This window comes from Diadema antillarum, unplaced genomic scaffold (assembly GCF_040938485.1).
Source record: "Diadema antillarum isolate AM-2024a unplaced genomic scaffold, OU_Dant_1.0 scf00000001, whole genome shotgun sequence".
In the NCBI taxonomy this organism is placed as follows: Eukaryota; Metazoa; Echinodermata; class Echinoidea; order Diadematoida; family Diadematidae; genus Diadema; species Diadema antillarum.
The window spans coordinates 6,138,377-6,159,448 of record NW_027270890.1 but is presented as its reverse complement, the minus strand read 5'-3'; the positions used below and the strand labels follow the sequence as shown (position 1 = coordinate 6,159,448).

Sequence of the window (21,072 nt, the reverse complement as noted above, 5' to 3'; positions counted from 1 at the left end):
TTTCAAAGGAACCCACTGTAATTTGCATTTAAGTGAATTTCAGCATCCCCAGTCCCACATGTACATTTTAAATGATGGTTTTAGATCTCGCAAAATCAATAAATACGAAAAATAAAATCTACTGAATTTGAAAGACCTTAATGATAGGTGAACATCCATGGCATTAGTTGATACCTAGATTAAAGAGAAAGATAGAGAGGCACATTTCTTTTATCCATGTCATGTCCACCTAACTGCGGAATTGCCCTTATAGTAAATTAATTCATGAAAAATATGTCCTGTATTAATATTCCATCCTATTTTCAGCTGTAAAGAAGACAGAGTGTGTCTTGGAAATGCTGCATTGATATTCGCTCAGCATCTTCACATGTGAAGACCTGATCAAGCTGTGGCAACTTTTAAAATTTTCAAGATACACTGTTTAATTTTTCCTAGGAAATGAGAGAGAACACCACACAAAATCAAATAGATGAGCTGAATCCAAGATCATAACAGCACCACTCCAAATTCTGTCATTGTACGGTGTAGGATAGAATATTCATAGTTTCATACACTGTAAATTCTTAAGCTGCATACACCATGGTTCCGGCGGCCATGGCAGCCCCATTTGCCCAAAACGCAGTGCGCCTAGGATAAGACATTTTCCTGTTTTCTCCCTTCGCATTGTATTCTTTTCGTTCCAGTCCTCGCCCAGATGAACATCTATCAGACGCTGTTCTCACAGCGTCTGATCAGGCTAGACTATCAATATCTTTTGTCGCATGCATCCCACCACAAACCACCTCCACAGCTTTGTTGATCTATTACGTGCCGCCATGTTTCATTGCATTCACCTCGTTTTATCAAAGCACACAACATCCCTCATTAGCACCGGGACAGCCGTGGCAAATTGTTGACAGTTTAAAAATCTGACGAGGCATCCAGGGCAATCACAGCCTGCCATGTTTGACAATCCCGACTCACCGCGCAGTTTCACATCCATCGCATTTTTTTCATGGTTGCCTGAAACAGGACTGCCGTGGTTACTGGGAACATGGTGTGAACGCAGCTTCAACTGCGTGATTTATGAGTGTCACCTCACAATGGCCTTAACAAGGGATACAAATTTACAAGTTCATTACGTAACATGTACAACTCTAAATCGTACTATTGTACACCTTTCACGAATGCATCCACAAATTATCACTATCGGAGTAATGCAAACAGTTCAATAAGAATCGTGTTCATGAACTCTGAATATAATGCACTCTCATTTTTTTTTCTTCAAAAGCCCTCATAAAAAAAAAGGCCTAGAAAAGACAGATCATTATCATCATACAGATTCTGCACACGCCCCCTCTGATGATGCTAGCGTAAAAAAGGAAGACCCTTTGACTGCACCTTGGAAATAGTCCCCATCATTCTGAATTGCATTCACAAGCTCTTAGTCAGGTCATGATGCTGATGTGTAATGTTGATAATAGTGGTACAAACATCAAAATTGCACATTTTAAAATACAATCGTATTGCTCTGGTCTTGAGCCTTCGATTTTGTGACCAAAATAATGCAGGTACCAGGTATAACTTAACAGTATATGCGTAATTGAGTTTATGAAAGGGGTATCGGCTTTACAGGGTCCAAAAGAAAGTGGTTTCGCACTGGATACACCTGTGTACATGGTCCAATGACACATTGATGGAAAATATGGTAGCACAGAATTACACAAAGCATACAGATCTACTGGTTGGTAATTAGAGTAAAACTTTTATATCAGGCATTGACATGTAATACTTACAAATTCATCAAGAGATATCCAGTAATACAAGCAAGATGAACACATAACATGTTATTCCATGTCTGCCCACAGATGTATTAGATACTAAGACCCAAATGCTCACTCTGGTTAATACCAGGAGATGAAGTCAAATGTAGTCTCTGGGCTTGTATTATGTAGTGTGAAGAGTTGTATCACTGTTAGTCTGGCTTCCAGACTACAGTACAGTATCTCCATGCATTTTTGATTCCCAGAATATTAACACCCTTTTATGACAAAAAAATAAAAAAATAAAAAAAGAGTAGCAGATTCAGCTGGATGGGTCATTTACAAAGGCAGGGACTTTGTTGCTGTGAAGGGCATATTTTGCTGAAGGGACCACAGTTGGCAAAGTGGACTAGAAACCAGACTATATCAATGTACATGCACGATTATTCTTGGCTTGGAATTTGTGGGAAAAAATATGTACATTTGTATTGGGGAAAAAACAACAACAGCAATGAATAACATCCCTTCCCTTATCGAATGAAGAGCAAACCATCAATTCAAGGCTTAGAATTCTGAATCCAAGGGAGAGTTTGCGATGAATAGGTTACACCGGGTGTGGCTCAAAAATGCTATGAACCTGCCTCAAGAGAGAGAGAAAAAAAAAACTCACTCTTTAAAAGTCAAACAAGCATGCTCTGTTGTCTGTATTGAGGCTTTGAAAATGGCCATAATACTCCGGTTCTACAGAATGGAGTCATCACTGCCATGGTCTGCATGTAACTGCCTATTAGCAGTCAGAAGACTTAATGTGTATCGGTAGAGAGCAATGTGTATCATGTAACAAAATGTAAGGGTTTAAAATATGTTGAATCAAGTGTAATGTAAGTCAGTACCCTAAAATATGGCCATGGCAAATGGAAAATATAGCAAGAGTACATAGCGTACGTAAATAAAAAAAAGAGGGTTTGACAAACAAGGATAGCAGATGGTAAGGGTGACAAAGCATTCTTTTCAGTAAAAGAAAACAAATTTAACCAATCATGGCAGAGAGACATCACAAAGAAGGCTATTAAAACAGACTTGAAAAGAAATATTCTATTTTAAAAAGCGAGGTGAAGTTAGTGTATAGCAGTCTTCTTTTTTTTTTTCTTCTTCCATTTTTTATTTGCAGAAAAGAAAAGAAAAATGTCGTGGCTACCTGTATAATGTAGCTGCAAACAATAGTTTGACTCATGACTTTCATAAGATAAGATGAAATGTCAGGGAAAACAGCAGTATTAAGATATCAAATGTACCCCTCTTTAATAGGAATCTAGAGTACTTGAGGAATCTACTGTATGCTTCTGAGAGTCTGCAATAAATATAGAACACCAATGATGACATGTACAAAATCGTATACAATGCATGTGGACTAAAAGGGCCAATGGTAATTAAAATGTTTAATTTCAAGAGAGGTGAAGAGAATTCACAGGCCTATTCCAACTACAGGCCTATCAACACAGTTTGTATATACGAGGTACTGTAAAAGTGGATATTTTCACGCAATTAATTTTTCGCGCTTGGCCGGGTATAAAAGAAGAGTTTCGCATGTTTTTAATTCTGCAGAATTACATTTGTAAGACATCATGCACAGGAACATAATGGCAAGCAAAAATATTCGCGTGCTTTATTTTCGCGCTAGTTTCTGGTTGCACGAAAAGCGTGAACATTTCAACACCGCGAAAATTTCCACTTTTACGGTACCCTGTTAACCCTACTGTAAATCTTCAATATACAGTGTACATTTTGACTTTAAAACACAAACATTAAAGTCAATGAATGAAATATCCTACAAAAGTTAACGCTTAAAATTGGAATATATATTCTTCATTGCTTTGGACAGGATGAAGATCAGATGAACCTTTGAATTTACTTTGATAATTCTTACATTCAATATGGTCTAAAATAACCTCCTTTTGTATAAACTTTCCCAGATTTGACGACTGTGGTCAGGTGAGAGGTCACATGTTATATCATGCATTTATAATCACAAAAGAAAGAAATGCACACTAGGACGTAGGAGATGATGTACAGTACAGTACAAACATACTCAGAGCAGAAACAAAACTTGGGCAGGAACTGTGGCATATCGTGTAGCAGATATGGTACATTGGATTTTTTGTGTGTCTAATCAGTGACAGGAGCTCTGTTACATTACAGCGCAGTAGATAGAGTATATTTACATAGTAGCTGCGCTATACAAATTTGTCTTTGAATTATTATTATTATTATTATCTACCTGTAGGCCTATACCAAACGGTATAGCTATATATTACAAATTCATGTCTGAATGCTGACTAACGAAACGACGTATAACGAAACGATGTACATAACAAAACGACGATCAGAGCATCATTTTGAACTAGAAGTCGTATAAATAAACGTATCAGCATTCCGTCATGCCTACTGTACGTTGTACAAACCAGTGTAGTATACTGCGTCTGCCGTCTGAACGTACAATTGTATGGCGACCGTAGAACGGTATAAGTGGGCGGGGCTTTATGTGAGCACGCACGAGGGGTGACCCTCCTCCTCTCAGTAGCGGCGACGTCATGACCATAACAACATGCGCAGTGGGAACTGCGCATAAGACTATACGACGTTTTCCAGAACGGTTGAAGATCAGCGTCTGAACCGTCTGTTGGCTATACTATGCGTCTTTCTACAGTGTACACTGTACAAATTTGTACGTCTTTGGTATAAACTGGCTTGTGTCTGAACAGGGGGTAGGACTTTTGATTTTCAATCAGAGAACCCAAATTTGAATCCCGTTCAGTGCTTGTACTGTAATGTCTTTGGACAAGATGTTTTTTACCTGTCATGTCCCCTCAACTTGGGTGTATAATAAGTGGGTACCTGACAACGCTAGGGTAATAATAATGACAGGGCAGAGCAGTGTAGTGGTAACAATGAAGAGGCTAATTTAACCTGGATAAAGAAGACCATTATTACTTCACTCAAGTACAATTGTATACAATGTACAGTGTACAGAGTTGTACATGACAGCCAATATAATGATGAAACTCCACAGGGTTTCAATTTGTAATACATTGCATTTATAAAGATACAAAGCCCTGTACATGTTATGCATATTACATGTATGTACACTTTCACTTTAATAGAATAGCACTCAGAGACATAGCGATTTAATGCAACAACTTTGTTGTTCACAGACCTGATAGTGCATAGTGTATGCTTCACAGAGCATACACTGTACAGAATGACAAAGTTCTTCTCAAATAATATTTCAAATTAGGAATGCTATGCATTCGTCTCATGCAGAAAAAAACACCCACATATTATGATCTAAAAGATGCATTGTACCAGGTACCACATTCACAATTGATTGCGATCAGATGATGCATTCTGCTGATTAAGGCATCTACTAGAACCGCCTCACAATAATGAGATAAATCAGCCATGCAAACATTAAAACTGATGGGAAAAAATTTAATTGCACTCAGGGGACAGTTTATAGCTGGGCATATGAGCTATTCTTCCCCTGAAGTTAATTCCATTATGCAATTGCGTTCAATTACTGGAGCCTGGCCGGTAAGTTGTGCAAGCGTCTATAAATATTCTCCATGGTTACATGTAACCATGGAGAATACATATGAGCCTTGATGAAATCAATTTCGTCCTGATAGACTACTGAATAAAAAGAAAACAAGATGATAATAGAGTACATGTACATCACACATTAACAAGCAAAGACAAACAACCATCAACCTGTAATACAATTTGCATAGCAAGGCCAGAACAGTTGAGATCTCAGTATTTGCCGGTGCTGTACTCTAGTGATAAAGTTTAAGAAAACAACAATATTGCCTACTAGTACTACTTTAAATCATGCATTCGGCAGGCTACAATAATAATCTCTACTAACAAGAAACAAAACAAAACAAAAATCTATACAAGATGCAACCAGATAAAGGAATTATATTGTTCTTACTGCACAACCCACAGCTGTGTACTATCTACCAGTACATCAACGAACCTTTGAGGGCATTCACCGTGTATAATATGCTGCCAACTGTCACTCTCAATTATGGCCACTTACATGCTGTCGTCTTTCTTTCTACTGTCTCCAATGTATGATAATATAATCATAACTCTCTAAAGGGCACAGAATTGATTGTCCACAGCAATGCAAGGTAGCCACTTAACTAGCTACGTACATGTAGTGTACATTGTGTGTCTATAGATGGAAGGCATCCGATGGTTTCAGCACGCAGAGGCCCCCCATTTCTTGGGCACTACACCAAGGAGAGGACGAAGGACGGAGAAATATCAAATTTTGGGGACGCCTCGTCCTCTTCACCCGCCTTGCCTTGCCACATGGCTGGTTGGCAACATGCCATGGTGAATTGGCAGCAACCAGAGCTTTGCTGCCTTGTTTGCTGCGTGCGGCTTAAAGGAACACATACTGGTTACCCTACTTTAAAGGGACTGGTCTGGTTAAACAGGAAAAAGGTAGTTACAGAACAATCTTCAATAGCAATCATTTGTTCCTTTAATAGAAGAGACACATGATTTAGAATTTACTGCTGAATGTCACAAGATTCTCTATCAAAGTGGTAGCATCAAGATCCTCATAAATCTGTAGATTGGGAAATGAATTACTATTATTGGTAATTGCTTTTAAAAAAAATATTAAAAAAATGAGGGAGTAGTTCGATCCATAAGATTTTGCAACGGACAACTTACCGACTGTAGAGTGATTCTTACAGACCCCCATAAACACTGTGTGTGGGTGGGGGTATTATAATGTTATCGTACAAATAACAGTATGTACATGTAAAAATAACAAATGAAAATAACATGATCATATAAAATTAAAAGATATATTTAATGCACTTGTTGCAGATTGAAAGCATACATTGTAGGCAGTGTAAAACATTTGTGAGGAGACATGTGACATTTGTCTGCCTGTCCATTTGTGTGTGTGCATGTGTTGTATAAATAGCAGGCTACATTGTAATTATAGAGGTAAAATCACTTGGACACTTCTGCAGTTTAGTACGTGATGGTGACTGTCATTCACTTACTTCAACGGCTGCCCTGGATGCTTGCGAGTCAGGAGACTAAATATCGAGTTAAAAATTCACGATGGAATGTATGACATTCTTAAAGGGGATGACAAGTTTCTGCAGTTTCTGCAGAGCCAGTTTACACGTAGGAGCTACACTTGATTGTACGGTGTGATATGGTCACCAGTGATGCAGACCCAGATTGAATCCTTAGCTTGGGACCCAGTCAGCATGCCCCACTGAGGATGCTAAACAAAGAGCACCCTAGGGCTTTGACCATATGCTAAGGCTATAACAGATTCATGTGTGCGCATAAACTTGCATCCTATATCGCTGTACGTATGCACAGACACACATGCTTACAATCAGGTACAAACACAGGGCACATCCTCTAACCTGCAGTCTTAAAGGTAGACTTCAGTGAAGAAGAAAGCAAGGTGACTATTAAAGAATCAATTCTGTATCGAGTATAGTGATGGAAAATACAACTCCAATTTAATCATGTACATGTAATACAGTGTACATGCTTGTACTCAATGATTATGAAACATCACTGATATTGATGCCTCACATGTACAAATGTATTAAGCAGAGTAGAATCTCATTGCAGTCAAAAAAATCTCCTCTCTGAAATATAAGTGTCAAATCTTAGACATGTGGTGATAGGTCTTTTGGAAAAATGGCACCCTCATTATGGAATAATCTCCCTCTCAGTGTTAGATGCATTACAGAATTTGATAAATTCAAATCTGTGTTAAAAACTCACCTTTTTGACAATTGTTGATTACATGTTTGAATAGAAAAATATGTGATAGATTTTGTTTCATTAATTTTGTACACGCATAGAGACGTACACGCATCTTATGGTATTATGCGTTTCTAAGAACTGACTATTATTATCATTATTATTATGTCTGCCTGTAGCGTGTCTCTGCAACATCCTTAATGTAGAGCAAACATCAAGGCTAAGACAAAAGGAACTTGCAAGAGAGACATACTAGATAACTGAATTCCACACCAGGAGTAAGCACTAAGGGAAGATGGCTGGGCATATATAATATTGCAGAGAGAGAGAGAGAGAGAGAGAGAGAGAGGGAGAAAGTGGAATAATATGATAGATTATATGGCAGTGTTGTCCTTGGCAAGCTACATGTATTGTTAACTCTGCTGCACTTATCAAGAGTGAAAATGAAAAGAAAGCAAAAATGAATTCATGACTGAGAGAAAACAGAGGAGAATGAAAAAAAAAAATAGAAGGCTGAATGCAGTCATAATAGAGAAAGGGAGAGGGGGAGGGGGGGGGGGGGGATGGAGCGAGGGAGGGAGAGGATATACATAGAGAGATGTACCGAGAGGAGGGGAGGGAAAAGTTGTGAAGAACAGGCTACTGTAAATCGAGGAATGTTTGCGTGCATTTTAATTTCGCGAATTTCACGAGCGCCAAGATTTGCAAAAATTAAAATGCACGCGAAATTTCTTGTCTACACTTTGCATTGAACGCCAGTGGCAAATCGCTGAAATTTCATGCCACGGAAAAGGCCGTCAGCTCCAATTTGAGAGAATTTCGTGCCGCGAATATATCATGTTTTTATTTAATACAGTATCTGATTCATTATAGTGTACTGACACTGTACAGACAATCAATGAGGATTATGTAGCCGGTAGGTCTACGATACTACGATACCCTGTTAAATCACATTTACATACAAACAACTGCCTACCTGCATTCATGTCTGTCAATAAAGCCATCAGGATAAATTGCTTTGCATCACAGCTGAATGCATCATGTGCCTAAAATGCATACAATGTATCCATATTTCATTGCAGTCCCCTTCTGTCAGGAATAAATTGCTGACACAAGGGAAATGAAAGCCCACAAAGCTTGTGACCTCCAATTCATGTTTGGAAAAAAGAAAAAAAAAACTCACTGAATTTGACAACTGATAGAATCCTGTTTTTCTTGTGCAAACACATAATATCATTATAATCTTGGTAGGAGAAAAGCTAGCATTTGGATTCAGGTACATGTACATGTAGGTAAGCTTCTTTTTACATAATTCATCCCATACAACATGTCTGTTTTTTATGCAAAAAGGATAAAACAATCAGGTATAAAGATATTCCTCCTGTTTTCCCCTAGAATACATACAAAATAATTTAAGAGCATTTCTGTATGTACATGTAAATATCATTAATGTGGGCATGATTTACACACACCAAAAAAAAAAAAAAAAGAGATCATACTTTAATATTGAAAAGCCATTACATGAGAAGAGCTTTAAATACTTTTAAAGAAATTTTAAAATACGTACTGTATTTTATTCACAGATTGGAATGCATCGTGAAGTCACTTCTTTGCTGGTTTTGTATTTAGAGGTTTACACATAGTTTACCTGAGCTCAGTTGATTCTGGAATTTGACATGTAGTCTCTATGAATGATGAATTTATGTAGCTGCTGCATTTAAAACCTCTATCAATAGATTCAAAATTACACATCAACAACTGCATTATCCAAAGGCCACAAATTATTCTTAAGAGAGCTACTATATGATTAAGGGGTAGCCTTTTGCCTTTGTGTGTGTGTGTGTGTGTGTGTGTGTGTGTGTGTGTGTGTGTGTGTGTGAGTATGTGAGTGTGTGTGTGTGTGGTAGCGTTGCTCTTTCACGGGTCCTGCCACTGTGGCTACCGTACATACAGTACACAGCACCAGTTTAGCCGATTTCATAACTGGGTCAAGAATGAGAGCATGAATAAATATCTCCTCCGATGATGTGTCCACCAGACAAGGTACATTATGCATTGATCAAATTAAAGATCTCCTCTGATAATGAATTGCTCTCTGCATTGCCACAACCAACTGCAGAGACTCCAACTCTCCCGTTTTCGACAGGAGATCTCCCGCCGAAATCCCTGTTTTGCAAAATCTCCCGTTCTCCCGCTTGAGATTTAATTTCTCCCGCCCTGGCTCTGTGTCTCCCGCTTGAAATGAATTCTTACTTAATATCACTGTATGAAGCCTTAGATAGAACGAGAGAGCATCTAGAACCCTATAGAGCAAGAACTTCGCGCACATCAAATTGGAATCTCCCGTTTGCTAGGGGTTTCAGGCGGGAGAATCTCCCGATCATAAGGTGCTTGGGGTTGGAGTCTCTGCAACTGGGTTACAATGTTTTTGCTAGCACTGGCTTGTTGGTTTGTCTGTCTGTCTGACATTTGCAAAATAGCTCAAAAAGTTATGCATTATGAACAGAAAAAAACAAATGATGACATAAGGAAGAGATGATTACATTTTGGCAGTAATCTGGGTTTAATACCATACTGATCCAGGAAATTCATTGAATTTTTGAGGGACAAGCTTTTATATTCTTTAGAATATAATAGGGCCAATGAACAAGGGAATTCAAGTTGCACGCTCTCAATTCGCAGGAGGAAGCTAAGTCAGAGACACCAGAAAGGACTCTTTATCATTGGTAAATTGGGCCATTTTCAGAGGCCGATCCAGGAATTCCGTAAAGGGGAGGCGCCTGTACAAAATTAAAGGGGGGGGGGAGGGGCACACTCGCCTCCCCCATTTTTACAAAATTCTTCTGTTTAACAAAAAAATAAAGAGGGGACGCGAGCCAGGGGCGCACCCCTCTGGATTAGCCACTGATTTTCAGGATCTAAACATGGGTGAAAATTAGCTGCTTGATGGAGGTCTGCATTCTCTGAGTGCTTTTCTACGAAGAATTCTATTAGTACCATAGGGCTCCATCCTGGATACTACTTTACGGTAATAGAAAGCACATCATAGTTAAAGGTAGGGGATACCTTTTACAAACCTCCCAAAATGCTGCAAAACATTAAAGATGAACCTCAGGGGACTTGCTTAGGCCACTGCTTAGAAATTTGGAAGTCAACAGTTATCTAAAATGTGAATAATGCACAAAACTCAACTACTCAGTAGTTCTGTGTGTCAGCCACACTTACAGTACGCGCAATAGAAAACGCCCGACGAAAGTGCGTCCAAATTTCGTCCCAACGCTTTTTTCGTTGTTGATTTCGTCGGGGACGTTTTCAACGCTTTTTGCGTCCAGACTTCATGGACGGATTTTGGACGAATTCAACGAATTCAACGAAATCCCCGAACGCTTTTCCGAAGCTGTGGACGCATTCAACGCTTTCAGCGCTTTCAACGCTTTCAACCCTTTACACGCGATCACACACACACAGGAAAGTTAGCTCTAATCGCGAATTGCTAGCTCTTCTTTCGTCGAAGTTCTCTAGGTTTCCCGTCCATTTCTCTCATTTTCTCTCTTTTGCTTTCGTATCATTGTATCCCTTTCTTTTCAGAGTACAATCATACTTTAGAGAGTATTTTTTCTCATTTTTATTAAGTGATTACCGTGTTTGCCACAATGTGGGGTGAGTTTTTGTTCGAGTGTTTGTTGAGTTTTTCGATTGAACGATGTGTCGATTATCTTCGTGTGTGCGAGAATATCGTACCCACTCGTTTGTTTCCGTGTAAGTATTTTTACCGTAAAGTGTCTTCATCGTTCGTCTTCACGCATCGGGTTTTCACCCTAGTTTTCCTCATCGTAGTTTTCCACATCCATTTTTTTTCCGGTGCAAGATACTCTGTGTATTTTCTGCTACGGTAAAATGCCATCGTCGATATTTTTTGTGTATTCATCGTAGTTTTCCACCTCCATTTCATTTTTGTGTGCAAGATGTGTAGCTAGGTCTGCGATGTCTGAATCGTTTACAGATGTGTTTTGTGAGAGTATTAACCACGATGATTTTGAGGATTTTGAGGGTTTCGCGGTGGATGAGATCGACTGGAATGATAGTGATAATGATAATGAATCTACACTATCTAGTGGTGTTGATATAAGAGCTCTTATGATGATGCAATTTATTTCGTGTGACCGACCATCATGACGTTGGCGATGACGAGTACGAAACGAGTAGCCTATACATGTACAATGTAGGCCTGTAATGATCTAAGACGAGAGTGACACTGACGACATGGCCTGGCCCTGGGGGCTGTTTTAGTGTTGCCTGCTGAGTAGGTGTTCCATTCTATCCTTTCAGTTATCTTTCTATCACTTTCTTCTTTTGACCCTGGATGAAAAAAAAAAACCCTATCTTGCCATGTAAAGACAGAACACATACCATCATGAAATATCATGACATTACTAAAGTAATAAAAGAAATAAGTAAGCGATGAAAATTCTTGTTTGTAAAATCATAAATCAAAGGTGATTTCATATGAACCAGCTCTTTGAAACGTATTTAATTTGCCTATTGATACTTGCTTTGCAAGTATACATTTTCTCTCCCATGGACTTTGTGTCCCCCCCCCCTCTTTTTTTATGTGCTTTAATGATTATTCTAATTTGTTTTGTCAATATCATCATTATTGCTGTATTAATATTACCATACTTTGATATGGTTAATTGCATTTGTTGATTGACTCTAACTTTCATTTTGTTGCCTCCTCTTGGTACTTGTACAGATCCTTTCTAGGGCTTGCTGTTTGCTCACCCCCCCCCCCCCCCTTTGCTGTTGCTATTTCACTCTTTACCTTTCTTTGTCTCTCTGTTGTTCCTTATCTTGTTTGATGTTGCCTCCATATTCATCCTTTTCCTTCAATGGTTGCCCCCTGGCCCTCACGACCATTACTAACCTTCCCCTGCCTTTTGTCTGTCCATCCTCCTGCTCTAATCCCCCTCCCTTTACCTGTTGGGCTCCTTGCCCATGACATCCTACCCTCTCCTTTTGTTTTCTTTGTTCCTTGTCCCTTGCCTGTTCCTGACTGTTCTTGTTGTGTGAAGTCGCTTTACATGTGTGTGGTTGCTTTTTCTGCCTATTTGCCATTTTGCTTCTGACGAAGATTCTGCTATGATCGAAAACTTAGGTCCCTTTTGACTCTATCCTAAAAACATTCATGTACACTCCCAAAACTTGCTGGGCTAGTAATGAAAACTTCCATTATCTAGCAGGGGAGAGGGAATGCTTTCATTTTCTCAAGAGAGCTTTTGTGTGAGAGAATGCAAAACTTGATTGAGTGTTGCCAAGTTGTTTTCAAACTTCTTCATTTTATTTGATCTTAAGCATAATCACTTTCGTAAGTACATGTACAGTATTACGATTTCTTCTCCCCTGACTGTAATCGGAAAGTTTGCCATAAGGACGATCGCTAATGTGTTTGGATGTGCCGATATGCGAAACACGTGGTTCAAAAGAATGCACCATGTGCTACTTACAGTTGTACTGCCTTAAAGGTTACTGCAAGTTGAATGGATCGAATGCGCCATAGGCTTAGTTACGGTAAACAGTTTACGTTCGATGCGAATAATTATTACGTCTTTCAGGATCGAGGAATAATACACACAAAACATGCAAACAAACAAATCCACGAACGAGTGTTGATAACCAAAATTCATATGAAAAGTAATAGGCAGTTTTGATGAGCGTGAAATTTTATTGTCATGATTTTGCCGTTTAATCGGGTGGTGGCTGCATCACATAGGACATCTCAGTGAATTTGTCTAGGCATATGAGACTTTTCATATAAATCTGTGATTGCATTTTTGAGTGATTAATCAATTCCTTTTTACAGTTCGGGAACCAGAACATCAGAACATCTTTGCAATGATTCCTTTAACTCAACTCACCCGCGAGTTCTTCGATCGATATACTACACCAAATGCGCGCATTCTTTCGTCTGGCACCTGGGGTCTGGCACGCACCTGGTTTTGTGGAAATTTCCACAAAGGGAGAGGGTGGGGTTTTTCCAATCCCAAGAGACCGCATTATACACAAGAAGACAATCTCGTCGCTTCTATCATTTTCCGTCACTCGTGTTTTCCCCTTATTCTTTGCTAATAATGAACATTTCGATTGAACTTAACGATGGTTGTTCACACGTGGTTCCTTTTGTTGTGAGGTGTAGGTATTTTCTTTTTTTATCATTCTTGGGAGGGGAAAGAAGAGTAAAAGAGGGAAAACTTATTTAAATAAACGAAGGGCACGTACGCTCAGCATCCACAGCAAGCCGTCTTTTACATCAGCATCGTTGATTATCATCACTTGCACTATCATCAGGCATCACTCGGATAATTTTGTCCTTTTTTTTTATAAACATTTAGAAACACGATCACCATCACTCGAGATAAACACGTAGCAGTGGCAGATCCAGAGGGGGCGCATGAGGCGCACGCCCCCTTTATTTATCGTGGAAAAAAAAATAGAAGTGAAACCCGGAAGTGGCACCAGAAATATTAGTTGCGCCCCTCCCCCCTCCTGTACAGAATTCCTGGATCCGCCCATGCCTGTACGAAAATAAATGTCAACAGACAAAGTATCAACAACCTCCCTGACAACCACATAAACATTACCACAGAGCACACCGAAGCGGCTGGCATCAAACACCCTTCGAAATACTGCAGCAAAGCGCGAAATCGCCGTTACGAAAATGCATGTATATATACACAGTGCGAGGCAATTGAAAGATTACCTTTAAATATTTCAGAATATGAAAGGAACAAATAAAGTGATATGAAACGAAAGAAATCGTACACCAAACGAAAGGTATAACGACCTCCAATAGGCCCTTAGCCGCAGCATATCAATAAACATGACGTATAAGCACACGGAATATGCGTGTTTCGGATTCCTCCCTTCTATATTTCTTTCCTGAACTATTCCCAATGCCCGAATAAAATAATGACTAGTTTGTTACACTGATTTCTTCTTCTGAGGTAAGGAAGTTCGTTCGTCCGAAAACAAAAGGATTGACACTCCGAAGGTTTGCTAATCGGGCAATGCCCCCCCCCCCCCCCCAAAAAAAAAAAAAAAAAAAAAAAAAAAAAAAAAAAAAACAGCCCACAAAATGCTCGTTAATCAAAACATTGGTTAATAATGTTAAAGACGATAATAATAATAATAATAATAAAAATAATGATAATAATAATAATAATAATAATGATAATAATGATAATAATGATAATAATAATATAACAATAGACAGAAATAAAACAATATATGGCCCCCTATAGCAATTACCCGCAGCATGATTACATTTTCGAATCAACAAACATGGATAGGCACAAGGAATATGCGTGTTTCGGATTCGAAATAACGCCGTAACTATCGGAATAGCGCACCCGTTTTCTTTTTTTTCGGAATAATGAACACCACGGAAATGAATAAATGATTTCAAACTAAGAATCCATCGTAATTCTTGCCTTAAAGATTTTCCTCCCTTCTATATTTTATTCCTGAACTATTCCCAATGCCCGAATAAAATAATGACTAGTTTGTTACTCTGAAACATGGTGTTGTGAGTTAAGGAAGTTCGTTTATCCGAAAACGAAAGGATTGACACTCCGAAGGTTTGCTATACCCATCGAACAATGGGGGAAACAAAATAATAGTAATACATTTTATTTTCACACTAGGTACGAACATCTACAAGGTGTAAGGAATTTGCGTGTTACGGAACATTTTATCACTTTCGCATCAGCGAACTTTACGTGCATTGGGTACTACAAAAATGCCTCCCCCCCCAAAAAAAAAAAATGTATATATAATTACACCAACGCTTGAGCATAACAACAAACAAGCAATCAAACAAACAAATAAACAACTTAAGATTTAATCTCATAGCTGCTTTGAATATTTCACGTTCCGTCTGCATGACTGTATATATACTTCTTTTCAGAATTATCTCTCGCTTCCCGCTTCACAACTAGGAAATAAACGATGTCAAACTACAGGTATATAAGAATTAAACTTATTGTCTTACTCTGAATATAAAATTCATTATTTCAAAAGTTCGTTTATCCTTGAATACAACAGGCTCGATACTACAGTACTCCGAAGGTTTGCTAATCCGACAATAACGCACCTATCCAATCACAAACATTCGTGCATTTTCGAATTATGAATCATAATTTGACTATCACATTTACGAACATCTATTTTTCGTGTAGGGAAGTCGCGTGTATCTGAATGTTTCATTTTCGTCCTAATGAACCTTATGGGTGCATGGGTACAACGAACATGAACCTCAAACCCCCCCCCCAAAAAAAAAAATAAAATAAAAAAAGAAAGAAAGAAAGAGCCAAGTCAAACTAAGAATCAGTCTGAATTAGTCGCTTTGAAAATTCCACGTACCGTCTGAATTATCTCTCTGTCCAATAAAGAAATAAACGATATCAAACTAAGAATTAAACTTATTGTCTTGTTTTGAATATTACTTTTTTTTTTTTTGCTTTTCTGGGGCCCGTTGCATAAAACTTACCATTGAATTTCAATAGTAACTACCGTCAGCATCAATGATTATAAAATTTACCGCTGATTTAAGACTTACCGCATAGAAAGGAGCGGTAAGTCCAGCGGTAAGGGTTTTATGCAACAGGGCCCTGATTCAATAAAAAAACGGGCAATTTAACGCGCAATTGCTGAAGAAAGAAAATATATTTAATGACCAAATAACGGCGAACAAATCCTTCTAATTTCTTTTTTCCTCTTTTTGGGGGTTAATTTTCTTTCTATACTCAAATGGATTTTACGTACACGCAATTTTAGTGAAACCATTTTCTTTTTGGTCGGCATTCTACGATAAGGTTCCTGTGGGTTCCTGTGGGTTCACCCTCGCCAAAATTGCGTGATTTCTCTTAAATACTATGAACCCGAATGATCTCTGATTGGTAATTTAGTCTATTTCATGATCAACAGTTGTTTATTTTCTGCTTGTAAAAAAACAAAAAACAACACGTGAACAATTAGTAGGCCTTATACTGGGTCTTGTCATGTATCGTACATCTCTGTTTCGTTCAGCCGAGCGAGCCATGCCATGGCAATTGCGACGCACATACGGCGCACTCGCCTTTCCCACACGTGCACATTCCCTAGGCCCTGGTTACATGCAGCCCGCATACCAACATGTGATGTATCAGGTGACTTACAAATGCAGTGAATAATCTGCTAACGGTGCCGTACTTACAGCTAGGGTAAGGGAAACTAAAACTTTTACAAATTGCTTCAATGAAAACGGCATCGATGTATGTATACATGTTACCATTCTTAATAGTATTATGTGAATCAGGTGAATTCCACGCCTGTCTACTGTTCTCATTCCCGACCGCTGTGCTACTACTAGTACTTGTTGAGTCTAATCTTGCAGTGATTCTTGCCGGCTAGCGGCTGTGGATGTGGCCACTACACACACACGTGTGTACTGTATTCCATGTGCGCCTTGGATCACGGACGCTTTTAACGAAATTTGGACGAAACTGCCGAGCTCCGAACACGCATTTTCCGAACGAGCAACGCATTTGCCGAACGAAATTGAGCGGGCGGTCGTGCGTGAAATGCGTCCACAAAGCGTCAGAATCGTTGCTACTGGATCGATAACGAAATTTCGTCCAAATTTCGTCCAAATTTCGTTGCTACTCGATCGATAACGAACTTTCGTTGGAAAACGAAATTGACGGAGGCGTTTCTTATTGCGCGTACTGTAAGCCTTTTTGTTGCAGTCTTCTGTATTTGTTATCTATAAACACAAATCGAAAAGTACAAGAGCTGATTTAATAACATATAGAGTGTGTGGCAAGAATGTATATATATAATAGAAATGTTTGTAAGTGTTGATGAACTTTCTTCACAAAATATACATGATGGACACACATGCAATGCATGGGTCTGCAAAGGTAGCCTAGTAATGTACTGGAATTTACGGTGAGCCCCGAGAAAAAATCAATTCAAAATCTAACGGAAAAAAAAAAAAAAATTACTAAATGTTACCTTCCACTTTCAATACTTTATGCGAGTTTCTAAAATGATACTCTCTTCAACATACCACTGTATTTATACAACTCTTCATTTAAGGCATGCAAATGGGATTCCCTACCTTTAAGACAAAATATTGGGGCCAAAAGCAGAGACATCCATGATCCACACACTGTAGCTCTATGGACAGAGCAAACTGCACTGATCCCTAGGCAGGCCATTCATGTGTTAATAACATGTCTACATCTACTGCTGATGACTACAAGTTACACACAGTGCTGGGCATAATACTATGCATTGTGCATGAGAATTATGAATTTTTACTACAAGGTATTACAGAATATTGAATTTGTATTTGTGGTCTGTGTGTGCATGTGGGTTCATTTGTGTGTGAGTGTGTGTGTGTATAGTTAAGTGAGACAAAATGGAAAGATAGACCGACAGATAAAAGCAAGAGCAGAGGGAGGAAAAAGAAGAAAAAGAAAAGATGACATCAATATCTAGATATATTTGTACATAGTATCATCATTCTTTTCTTTAATATAAGATTTTCTTTTCAAAATGTTGTGCATAATCCTAGCAACATCTTTAGATCATTAGCAAGTAAAATCATTGATACAACATGTAAAAATTTACAAAGAGATCAAATAGTACACTTTGTTGTGAATTTTATTGAAAAAATAATGTGTCCGATGAATTCAATAATTATTTTACTTGTACAAGTGCATGTATGTGGATAAACATCACTATCATTGTACATGAATGCTGCCTACACTTTTCATTAAACACAATCTACATAAAAAAATTTGCAAAAAATTGTTTTAAAAACTACAGGCATAATTAAATTGCAACTTTGTATTGTATGCTTTTTGTTCCTATGAAACAAGGAATATTCAAAGATAATATCACACTCTAAAGCTCTTTTTATCAAGTCTATTTCTTCTCTTTCAACAACAGTAATTCTATCCCACTGATGATGAAAAATCATTCTTCCTGACAACTCTTGAAAGACTGAGCAATGAAAACTAACTTCCCAGGTAAAAAACATCCCTTACAGGATTACATTTGCATTACAACGTGTACTTTTAACTGTTATTTCAGAACTTCATTCTGTTTTTGCAATTTGAAGAAAATTTTTATTTGGTGTGCATTGTACCTTGAATTATTTCAAGGGTTTTCAAATCATTAATATAAATTGTCCATTTATAAAGGGAACAAATGAGCAAACATTGTACGCAAAATTCAGTGTACATCACAAATTTACAACACCCACACAGACTAGCAATGGCTCATCCTAAACCGTTCCCCAATTTGCCCATCTGTACACAACCCAAATGGGAAACACTAGTAGAGTGGACACAAGTCGCGTGAGATTGATAAGCCATAAAGCACCATGTTTACAAAGCCCCGATAGCCACAAGCTGTTCTCTCTTAAGCGGAGCACCCATCCCTTCTTTAGAGTCAAATCACTCCCTTCCCCGCAATCTTGATTGATGGGGTCGCCTTTAATAACATGCTACGAGGGGACCGCAAGTGTGGGGAGAAGCTAGAAGAGGGAAATTACACAGAACCAACTTGACATGCAGGGGAGAGATTACACAAGAGCATTAGACAGAGGTGCAATGTAGATAGAGACAGAGAGAGAGTAATAATGAAAACACATAAATATGAGATAGAAAATACAAAGAGAGTCATATTAATGTACATGTATAAGAAAATACAGAGACTTGAATTGAATTGAAAGGGTATTTTATTGAGTAATGTCAATTGCAGCCCGCAGGCTGGATTGCAGACATTTTACAGAAATAAGCACGATACTACAGCTGTATGTATGTACAAGATTGTATAAAATATATAGAATGACATGATCATAAAATGAAATACAACAGCAGACTGCAGGGAAAAAGAGAATATGAAAAAAAAAAAACATTGTGAGAGATTGTACATTAGCGATAGATACTGTGAGAAGAGATGAGAATGATGTAATGCACTGCAATTCTGATGACAAAGAGACTAAAGTTATAAATATCAAAGAGAAGAGATGGAGAAGACAAAAGTGAGAGACACACAATTGAACTCCAATGCATGCAGAGAGGAGAGAGATTTTATGATAAAGGACAAAGGGTGGTCTAAAATTTGAGCATGTCGCAAGCTCAGAATGTGAGAATATTGCTGAAATTGTGTAGAGGGCACATACAGTGTATATGAGCACATACTAGTATGCAATATTTCACAGCTAATCTCTCTTTGTGCTGTTTACACTGACTCAATGTTCTCTCTCATGTTTTGCACACAAATATCTAAGTAACAGGTTGTATAGTTGTAGTTTGATGTTTCTTAAATGTTTTGCACATGTTTTTCACATGTTTGAATACGTACATTTTATATTTCAAGCTTGTTGCAAATTCTCGAGGATGGTGCATGGCATGTTGCTGGCTTTTGAGGATGTTGCACGCGAATCTGAGCATGTTGCAGCAACATGCTGAAACCCCTTGTGGAGCACCCTGTGCACACCATACATGCATAGGGAGGCAGAATATAATAAAGGACAAGGAGGAATGTACATATTGCAAGAGGGGAATATGTCTGTATAGATATCATGTACAAATCTGTAGATTACTGTCCACAGTGAGGTCATTTCTGTACATGTATCATGTATTTGAATTTATATTTAAAATACAGAAAATGGACACAGAATAAATGGACTCATAGAATATTATAGACAGAGTATTGTGGAGAGAAATAAATGCAAGAGAAGAGAAAGATGAGAATTTTATAAAGTGCGGAAAATATAGATTTTACATTACAATATGGATGTATTGGTGATGTGACTATACAGTGATGATGGGGGGGGGGGGGGGTGCAACCTCCACGCAAGAAAGCTGTCAGGAAGAAGAATGGCATTATAACATGCAGCATCCACAGTGGGACAGACATGTACATTGTAGTCTGGGTGAGAAAGTTGACAGGCAGATGTTTTTACTGTACATGTACAGGAGCACATGGATCAAAGGCAGGACAAGTGTGGAGAAAGTACATTATAGCTAAGCATTACAACAAGACAGGGTATACTGCAGGTACAATTCTGTATTGACAGAATTTGAATGTAGACAGGCATACAGTGTACAGTAAATACTAAATTCATAATTCAATGGATCACATAGAAACATTTGGTCATTGGTGGTTGGGTCCATGCATCAGCTGTACACTACACACGTACATTTGAATTCTTGAGTATTATAGCTCCTTGAAATACAATTGTGTACAGGTTTTGCTCGACTAAAAAACATTGTTCAACAACAACATTCATAACTGCAGATTTGTAAGAATTTTGCAAGACTATTATAATGGAGAACTACAATGTTTACATGTACGAAATTGTACGTACACAATATTGTAAGCATAATGACACCCTGACAACTTTGAATTGCAACTGTGGTTTTAACAGTTCATGGAAGTTTGTTTGACAGTGGTTGAAAAA

General features: G+C 38.3%; 1 protein-coding gene across 2 annotated transcripts in view; it reads right to left on the bottom strand.

Annotated features, from left to right (window-relative positions):
* LOC139719759 (acyl-protein thioesterase 1-like) overlaps positions 1–21,072 on the bottom strand; it is a 42,298-nt gene that overhangs the window by 15,155 nt on the left and 6,071 nt on the right. The window contains exon 1 of one of the 2 annotated variants that reach the window (XM_071631181.1): positions 5,960–6,104. The exons of the other annotated variant lie outside the window; for it this stretch is intronic. Within the exon in view, the coding sequence (XP_071487282.1) occupies positions 5,960–5,996 (37 nt within the window). The 5' untranslated portion in view covers positions 5,997–6,104. Of the gene's footprint in view, positions 1–5,959; positions 6,105–21,072 lie in introns of those variants that run through there. 2 annotated transcript variants of the gene reach the window in all.